The following is a 9,762-nucleotide window of genomic DNA, read 5'->3' on the forward strand; positions in this document are numbered from 1 at the left end:
GGAGAGAGCCACAAACACAGACTGCTCTCCATCTCTCTCCTTCTCCTCCTCCCAATGCATTAGGGGTACTAGTGCAGGTTGGCTCAGTGCCAGGGAATGGCAAGCAGAGCAACAGTGCCCTCTTCAGGTGATGTACCTCCCCCATTAATCTATCACCCCACCCACCCCAATCCTCTCTCTATCCTTCCCTCTATCATCCAGCGACTCTCTCTCTCTCGCTCCTTCTCTCCACGTGGGCTCCTCTTCCCCTCCTCCCCTCCTCCAGCTCTATGACATCAGGAAGAGCATGTTTGTATTGAGGGTTTTATTAGCAGGACAAATTAATAAGGTTTTGATAAAAACACATCATGGATTAGGTTGGAATCTGAGTCCTCATTATTGAATAATCCTTTTTCAATTGGATGTGTATCAGGTTCCGTAAAGGGCACACAGACACACACACACACACACACGCACACACACACACACACACACACACACACACACACATACACACGCACATGCACACGTATGCACGCACATGCACACACACACACACACACAGTTATACTGCTAGAATATGACAGTGATTCACCGTAGAGAGAGGGGGAAGAATTACGGTCAGTTTCAGCTCAGATGAATGAATTGTTTCCTACACCGATATAATCAACAAATGAGTTTTAAAAACATTTCAGAAGCCCTATATTAAGGTTCTGACTTTGGACTTCGAGCAGGTCAACGGTGTGTTTTGCTGTAGTATCAATATATAAACATACAGATCTACTAATAGCGTAAATACACAATCCTATAGAACATCATGAGGGGAAAGGAGGAGGAGTCAACGTATTGGGGGGGGGGGGGGGGGGGCACGAGCTGGAAGCATCAGTAGAACTCAGTCGTTGTCTCTAGATGTATACAGAGTGGTTTCACTTCTTCTGTTGTTGTGTTGTGGTAGTAGATGTTTCTCCTACTGGTGTTGTGGTACTAGATGTTTATCCTACTGGTGTTGTGGTACTAGATGTTTCTCCTGCTGGTGTTGTGGTACTAGATGTTTCTCCTACTGGTGTTGTGGTACTAGATGTTTCTCCTACTGGTGTTGTGGTAGTAGATGTTTCTCCTACTGGTGTTGTGGTAGTAGATGTTTCTCCTACTGGTGTTGTGGTAGTAGATGTTTCTCCTACTAGTGTTGTGGTACTAGATGTTTATCCTACTGGTGTTGTGGTACTAGATGTTTCTCCTCCTGGTGTTGTGGTACTAGATGTTTCTCCTACTGGTGTTGTGGTACTAGATGTTTCTCCTCCTGGTGTTGTGGTACTAGATGTTTCTCCTCCTGGTGTTGTGGTAGTAGATGTTTCTCCTACTGGTGTTGTGGTAGTAGATGTTTCTCCTACTGGTGTTGTGGTACTAGATGTTTCTCCTCCTGGTGTTGTGGTACTAGATGTTTCTCCTCCTGGTGTTGTGGTAGTAGATGTTTCTCCTACTGGTGTTGTGGTAGTAGATGTTTCTCCTACTAGTGTTGTGGTACTAGATGTTTCTCCTCCTGGTGTTGTGGTACTAGATGTTTATCCTACTGGTGTTGTGGTACTAGATGTTTCTCCTACTGGTGTTGTGGTAGTAGATGTTTCTCCTACTGGTGTTGTGGTAGTAGATGTTTCTCCTACTGGTGTTGTGGTACTAGACGTTTCCGTAATATAATCAATGATAAAATGGTGAGCTGAGTAGACAGGCGAGAAAAAAATGTTTCTTTCACAAATGTTTTTTTAAAGGCATCTTTGCAACACATCAATTTCACCATCTAGTCCGCATCCCAAATGCCTCCCCCCGCCCCATTCCCTTTAATAGTGCACTACTTTTGACCAGAGCCCTTTGGACCCTATTCCCTTATGAACCCTATTCCCCCTATCCACCCTGGTCAAACGGAGTGCACTACGATAGGGAATAAGAGGGGGCCGTTTGGAAGGCAGGACACCATTTATCTCATTCAACCTTCTGAGGCCCATTTAAAAGGTCATGTGTCTGTAGAATCTGACAAGGCTTTAGACGGTTGCCCACGTGGTACATGTTTGATTGAAATATATCTTTTTAAATAACTTTTAAAAAAAATAAAAAGGGGAACATAATAACAGCAAGAGACTGTAGGGAGGAGACGCGAAGGGAAAATTAATAGTATGCATGTTGTTTGTTTGGTTCAGTCTATAGTTAACCACATGTCATACATGAATTCATATATATGTGATTTTTTTTTTGGGGGGGGGGGTTTAAAAGGTACAGTGGGACTTATAGTGGGACTTATAGTAGGGGGGTGAATCCCCCCCTTTCTCATTGGTGTTAAGACCAAGTCAGCTATAGTGTATAGTGTAGAAGGGAGCTCAGCACTGTTGGACCGGGCAGTTATACGCAGTACTTATAGACCAGTAAAAGTTATCTTTTACCTGTCTGGACGGGTGTACGGATCCCTTAGTCTTGAATCCTCCCTGGGAACTGCACTCCGAGGCACTGAAGTGGTCTGAACTAGTGGAGGATCTCTTGGAGAGAGTATCACAGCCCCCTACGAAGGTGTTGTCCAGAGGGAGCTCCTGAATCATGTGGTGTTTCTTCACGGAGACCGGCGTGTCCGCTTTGAGGTGGAACGCGGACTGCGGAGAAGCGGACTTGTAGTGCCGTGCCAGGTCTGGACTGGAGGGCTTGAAGGTGGTCGTTGGAGCAGCGTTCCAGTCAAAGTGGCCAGGCTCCTCCAGCTCGGCAGGCAGGCTGATGTTGCCGTTGATGGGCTCGTGAGCCGGGTCGTCCGGCTTGTTCTCCTCGATGGTGACAAAGTTCAGGAGGGAGCTTTTAGGCGACTTCCTTTTCTTACGCTTCTTCTTCTTGTTCTGCTTGTTCTCCTGGTTGGGAGACATCCACTCAGCGCCCTGCTTCTTTCTCTGGGCCGCCTTGAACCGCGAGGTGTGACGGCAGCGCACCAGGACTGTCACGAAGATCACCACAATCACCACCATCGCCCCGGCTACGATGGCGATCATGATGGTGAGATAATCTCCGCTCTGGTAAGTCTCACTGCTCTCCCCGATGTTCCTGTCCAGGGGCGTCTCCATGGTGCGGCGAATGAGGTCGTAGATAAACGTGGCGTTGCCGACCGTGTCGTTCACGTAGAGGAACACCAGCACCAGGGTGTGCAGGGACTTAGGGTAGCCCAGGTCGCTAATGTTCACGACCAGCCGATGGAGGCCGATGTCGGAGATAGCAGGCTTCTCCTCCAGGGTAATGTTTCCTGTCACAGGGTCGATCCGGAACAGACCTTTGGTGTTGCCGCTAACGATGGTGTACTTGAGCTCTGCGTTCATCCCTGTGTCACCGTCCACAGCAAAGACCTCGGCCACCACCGATCCAGGGATGGACGAGAGGGGGACCAGTTTGAAGGAGGTGTTGGAAGGAGGGTAGATGACGATGGGGGTGTTGTCGTTTACGTCGATGACATTGATGGTCACCTTGGCGGCCGAGGAACATGGGGGCCGCCCGCTATCCACCGCCCGGACGTCGAAGGTGTATGAGCTCTGCTGCTCCCGGTCAAAGGACACGTTGGACTTTATTACTCCAGAGTACGGGTCTAGGATAAAGTTCTCGTTGTTGCTGAGTATCGAAAGCGTGACGGCGGCATTTTCCCCGGCGTCTGAGTCTGTGACGGTTATCACCCCCACCGTGCTGTACTTGGGCAGGTTCTCTGACACAAAGAACTGGAAGTGGTTGTGGGTGAACTTGGGGCTGTTGTCGTTTTCATCGAGCACTGTCACGATGACTGCCGCCTGGCTCTGGAGTGGAGGCGTCCCGTTGTCTCGGGCCGTTACCGTGAAGAGGAACCGATCCTGATCCTCGCGATCGAAAACCCGGGAGGCCGTGAGGACACCGGTTTTACGGTCCAGGTCAAAGAACGAGGCGTTAGGGCCCAGTTGGTAGACGATCTCCGCGTTTTTCCCGCTGTCCTCGTCGGTGGCGCTGAGAGTCGTGAGGAAGAGATCGCGTTTGTTGTTCTCCATGACGGCCAGCTCGATGACAGGCTGGCTGAAGATCGGCGAGTTGTCATTTTCATCCTCCAGCCTCACCCTTACCAACGCTGTCTGGTTCAAGCTCGGCTTGCCAGAGTCGGAGGCTATGATTTTGAAGTTGTACTCTTTGGTCCCCTCAAAGTCGAGCAGCGCCGACGTCTCTAGTAGATACTGGTTGTCGTACACCGCTTTGAGGTGAAAGGGGACATCCTTCTCGATGAAACAGATGACCTTGCCGTTGACGTCCGTGTCCTTGTCCGACACGGTGATCAAAGCTATCTTGGTGTTGATTGGGTCTTTCTCCGAGAGGAACACGGTGCCGTTTATTGGACTGATGATATATCTCAGATCGATGTTTGGCGGATTGTCGTTCACGTCCGTCACGTTTATAGTTACGGTAGCTCTGGCTGGGCTGGAGCTGCCGTCGCTCGCTAACACGGATAACTTGTGTATGGCGGTCTCCTCTCTATCGAGGGGTCGCTGTACGGTTATAAGGCCAGTGGTGCCGTTTAAAGCAAATAGTCTCTTGGTAGCTGGGGACACCTGCGTCCCGAACATGTATTTGATTTCGGCATTCGCCCCGACGTCTGCGTCCGTAGCCTGTAGCTGGACTACGGACGTCCCTATTGGCGAGTTCTCCGGTATGTGGACCTCGATCTGGTTCTCCCTGAACACCGGCTTGTTATCATTAACGTCCGTGACGGTGACTTGGAGGATGGCGGTGCTGGATTTCTGTGGCATGCCGCCGTCCTCCACCTTGATCTTCATGACGTACGTGTCCTTCTGTTCCCTGTCCAGGTTCTGCTGAACGATGAGCTGCGGCCACTTCTCCCCCTCGGGCGTCTCTACGATGTCCAACCCGAAGGCGCTTTGCCCGTTCACCAGCTGGTACTTGTGTACACTGTTGGGGCCGGTGTCGGGGTCGGTGGCGGAGGGGATGGCGAAACGACTGTTGATCAGCGTGTTCTCCGGGATGGAGATGTTGATGACGGGAGACGGAAACATGGGAGCGTTATCGTTGGTGTCCTTGACTACGATCTTAATCTTTATCAATCTGAAGTAGTCGTTGGGTAAAATCACCACCTCGATCTCGAAGGAGCATTCGTTCTCCTCGAACGAGGGGCCGGGACAGAGCCTCTCCCTGTCGATGCGATTGGAGGTCGTAAATATCTCTCCCGTGCTGCTCTGCACTCTGAGCAGAGGGTTGTCGCCGGCTTTAGACACCAGCCTGTAGACCAGGTTAGCGCTAGCTCCGGTAGCAGCGTTTGTATGCGAGACGTTCAGGTCCTTCGGTATGTTTCCAATGAGAACGTTTTCCTGCAGTTCCTCTCTAATAGGATAGATCAGTTCCTGGGCTATAGAAGGGTCCATCCAAAAACAGGCAACGAGAGCAGCCAACAAGTAAAAGTCTGTTAGATCCATGGTGACAACGGTCCTGTGGTTCCAGTGTTTCAGACCTTGTGGATTTTAAACACTTCTTCTTCTTTCAATGCAATGTTGAATGTCAGAGTGATGGATTGGTGAAATCTTGCATTTGAAGAAGGGGCAGTTTCCACACACGGACAACCCTATGAATAGACAAAGAGTTTGCATTAGATTTATTTCAGTAAAGCCTCAGATCAGGGGGGTGGGGGGGGGGTGTTCACACTTTTAGGGGTGGTGCTTTCGAAAAGATGCGTAAAAATCTAACTGAAAAAAAATCCAACATAATATCACTTTAAAATATCCTATATTTGATCATAATACCCTCGGACTACAGCAAAGGTGCCTCAAAATAAAACATCCAAATCTAATCTCAAACACATGGCATCCGCAGTGTCCTTGATTAATACATTTAACATTAACCTAACTTCAAGGTATCTAATTGTTGTAATCTACCTTTTTTACCCATCTCCTCTCTCCTCTTTGGTTCCTGGACACTTGTTTCGGTTACACCCCCCCTCAAAAAAAAGCCCTTAGGATAATATCATACTGCAGCAAGCGCTCAAGCAGCCATTCAAGTCTGTGCCCTCTTCTCCCCAGACCTTATACACATTATGCCCATAACGATTCCTCAACGCCTCTCTATAAGCACTTCGCCGTTGTAACTTCAGAGAGCTACAGGCAGCCGAGATCCATTACGCTTAAATTATTGTGATTAAAAGGACGTAGGATGGAATCAAATACCCTGTGTTTGAATTTCAACGGGATGAATTTCACCATTATTTAACCGTTGTAAATAGGCAACAACAATAAATATATATTTTTTAATCTTTTCCATAATAGTGCGCTCTGAATATTCTTACCGTTATCCAAAAGAAAATCCCCTTTAGTGCGCGAGATAATTGGAATGCGTGTTCTTCTAATGCCCAAAATTGCGGCTGTGCATAGAAGCCTCCTCTCCTATTCGATACAAATCCTATTCAGAGTTGGAATATCCTGTTTTAAATCCGGTTGGTAAAGATATCGGTATTGATCGCAGCCGTTAGATTTCTTCAAGTCCAAGTCTGTGAAGCGCAATGCCTTTTGGTTCTACTGATATAACGGCAGTTGACCGTGAGGGAAAGAGAAAACAGCACCGGCGAGGAGAGACACAATAATGAATTATATTTCTAAACGTTTCACAGTTCGTTTTTTTTTGGCATTGAACTTTACATGAAAAGCGTTGATGCTCCCTTCAGTCGATCATATAATGTCGACTGCGGCTGATTCTCCTCTCCCACAAACAAAATCAGCTGATCAGTGGCGAGCGGCGGGTTCCTCGGACCATGCAGTCATTCTGCATCACCGGTAGCTCCAATATCAGTCGTATTTTTTTGTTGTTGCCGGTGGTAGCCTACGGTAAAATAGTCCGCTTGGCTTGCTACCTGTTTAGCTGAAAGCGCCCACTGATAGAATAACGCACACGGTTTGCTTGTCCCATCATGTGTCAACTTCACTGAGGCTCTCCATTGAAATTGCGCCTCCTTTCGTGTTAAAAAAAAAATAGAACAAATGTGAGAAAGACAAAAATAATAATATTCACAATCTTTGGAACGCATCTAATTGAATCCGTGATAGTCCATTCAGTGCTATGACGGAGTGGAATGGTGTGTGTGTGTGGCGCTTATCCGTTCACTCTCTCCTAGAACTGAATATCTTGCACTAACTCTGAATAAACCCATAGGGGGGTGAAGTATAACACGTCGCCACCTCCGACCTTCCTCATTGGACGCCCTCTCCATTACAGTTTCGCTGATGGGGATCCGAAAATAGATCTGATTGGTCGAGAGGAACGTCCGTTACATCGGTTACCACGCACCGCGACCACACTGATGAAAGTCTCGGTGAGATGCTGCAGGCTGCGGAGATGCTCCCAGGCTCGAGCCGATTCATTCACTGCACCAACTTACTGTTATTATTATCTCAAGACTTTCCGTTAGATATCCGTGAAATTAGAGTTTATAAGGATGTTTATTATAGCATCGTTCAACAAGGAACAGAGGAGAACCAACCTTATGCGTGTGATTTATCAGTTACACATGGCTACCGTTGGACTACTGGCCACAGCGGTAAAAATAGCCTACACTCCATGAAATAGCGCAATGGGCTTTATAGAAGTGAACATACGACAGATCACAGATCAGTTGAAGTTATATTGTAGGCTAAGTATTAATGAATGTTAGACAGATCACAGATCAGTTGAAGTTATAGTGTAGGCTAAGTATTAATGAATGTTAGACAGATCACAGATCAGTTGAAGTTATATTGTAGGCTAAGTATTAATGAATGTTAGACAGATCACAGATCAGTTGAAGTTATATTGTAGGCTAAGTATTAATGAATGTTAGACAGATCACAGATCAGTTGAAGTTATATTGTAGGCTAAGTATTAATGAATGTTAGACAGATCACAGATCAGTTGAAGTTATATTGTAGGCTAAGTATTAATGAATGTTAGACAGATCACAGATCAGTTGAAGTTATAGTGTAGGCTAAGTATTAATGAATGTTAGACAGATCACAGATCAGTTGAGGTCATTGGTGTAATAGGTCAAGTCATTTGTCCGCTAGGGATACCAGGCTATTACAGAGATGATCAATACTTTACGCCTGATACTTTTACTACGTTAAACAATTCCAATGTCACCTGACGTGTCTTCATAAACAGGAACAAATCCCTTCGGATTTGGTATTTAGCTTCTTTCAACGTGTGACAAATAAATAGCTATCCAACTAGAAATTTACACATCTAAAAGGTGTTAACAATATTGATTTCTGACATGTCATTCCTGAATTTGAATGCAGTTAGCTCTTTCCCACTCTTATTTAGCATCCATCTGTGTGAGTTCTTCTGATCTGACAGAGAGAGAGAGAGAGAGAGAGAGAGAGAGAGAGAGAGAGAGAGGGAGAGAGAGATAGAGAAAGAGAGAGAGAGGGAGAGAGAGAGGGAGAGAGAGAGGGAGAGAGAGAGAGAGAGAGAGAGAGAGAGAGAGAGAGAGAGAGAGATAGAGAAAGAAAGAGAGAGAGAGATAGAGAAAGAAAGAGAGAGAGAGAGAGAGAGAGAGAGAGAGAAAGAAAGAGAGAGAGAGATAGAGAAAGAAAGAGAGAGAGAGAGAGAGAGAGGGAGAGAGAGAAAGAAAGAGAGAGAGAGAGAGAGAGAGAGAGAGGGAGAGAGAGAGAGAGAGAGAGAGAGAAAGAAAGAGAGAGAGAGAGAGAAAAGAGAGAGAGAGAGAGATGGAGAAAGAAAGAGAGATAGAGAAAGAAAGAGATAGAGAAAGAAAGAGAGAGAGAGAGAAAAAAAAGAGAGAGAGAGAGAGTGACTGTGTTGGACACGGTCTTGCAGCAGCAGTAGTTCGTCACCAGTGTTTTACGGTAAACACTACCATCTAGAGGTTGATTTGGTGAAATGCCTGTTGAGTAGATGACCACAACACTCTATATTTCACACACGTATATATGTGGTAATTTAATAAGTAAAGTATGTCTCTCATCCACCCTTTGGTGAACAACACCTTCTTTGTGCTAAATAGTAGATGACATGTTTCTGCCAAGAGAGAGAGAGAGAGAGAGAGAGAGAGAGTGCTATTTCCAGACCACAGCATCACCAGACTCAACCTCACCCAAACCAGCCCAGACCACCCCAACCAGCCACAACCTCACCACAACCAGCTCAGACCACCCCAACCAGCCACAACGTCACCCCAACCAGCCCAGACCACCCAAACCAGCCACAACCTCACCACAACCAGCTCAGACCACCCCAACCAGGCACAACCTCACCCCAAGCAGCCCAGACCATCCCAACCAGCCACAACCTCACCACAACCACAACCATCCCAGACCACCCCAAACATCCCCACCCCAACCAGCCACCACCTCACCACAACCACAACCAGCCACAACCTCACCCTCAACACAACCACAACCAACCCAGACCACCCCAACCATTCACATCCTCACCCCCACCACAACCAGCCTAGACCACCCCAACCAGCCAAATCCAACCCCAACCATTCCCACCCCAACCAGCCCTAAAACCCACCCCAACCTACCCAGACCACCCCAACCAGCCAAATCCAACCCAAACAATTCCCACCCCAACCAGCCCTCACCCTCACCCCAACCATCCCCGCCCCCACCCCAACCATCCTCATCCCCACCCCACCCCACCCCAACCATCCCCACCCCCACCCCAACCATCCAAGACCACCCCAACCATCCCCACCCCCAACCCAAACAGCCTAGACCACCCCAACCAGCCAAGACCACCCCAACCAGCCGA

The 9,762-nt window shown here is 47.6% G+C and overlaps 1 protein-coding gene across 1 annotated transcript; it reads right to left on the reverse strand.

Moving 5' to 3' along the window:
- Positions 1–2,077: 2,077 nt before the first annotated feature.
- Positions 2,078–7,257, reverse strand: LOC149975338 (protocadherin-9). The gene is made up of 2 exons (XM_090206675.1): positions 6,305–7,257; positions 2,078–5,587 (listed from the first exon to the last, which is right to left on the reverse strand). The coding sequence occupies exon 2, from the start codon at positions 5,439–5,441 to the stop codon at positions 2,349–2,351; it is 3,093 nt and encodes a 1,030-aa protein (XP_090062801.1). The 5' UTR covers positions 5,442–5,587; positions 6,305–7,257; the 3' UTR covers positions 2,078–2,348.
- Positions 7,258–9,762: the final 2,505 nt, after the last annotated feature.

The sequence above is a fragment of the Oncorhynchus mykiss genome, chromosome 18, assembly GCF_057628025.1.
Source record: "Oncorhynchus mykiss isolate SJ-2025 chromosome 18, ASM5762802v1, whole genome shotgun sequence".
Lineage (NCBI taxonomy): Eukaryota > Metazoa > Chordata > Actinopteri > Salmoniformes > Salmonidae > Oncorhynchus > Oncorhynchus mykiss.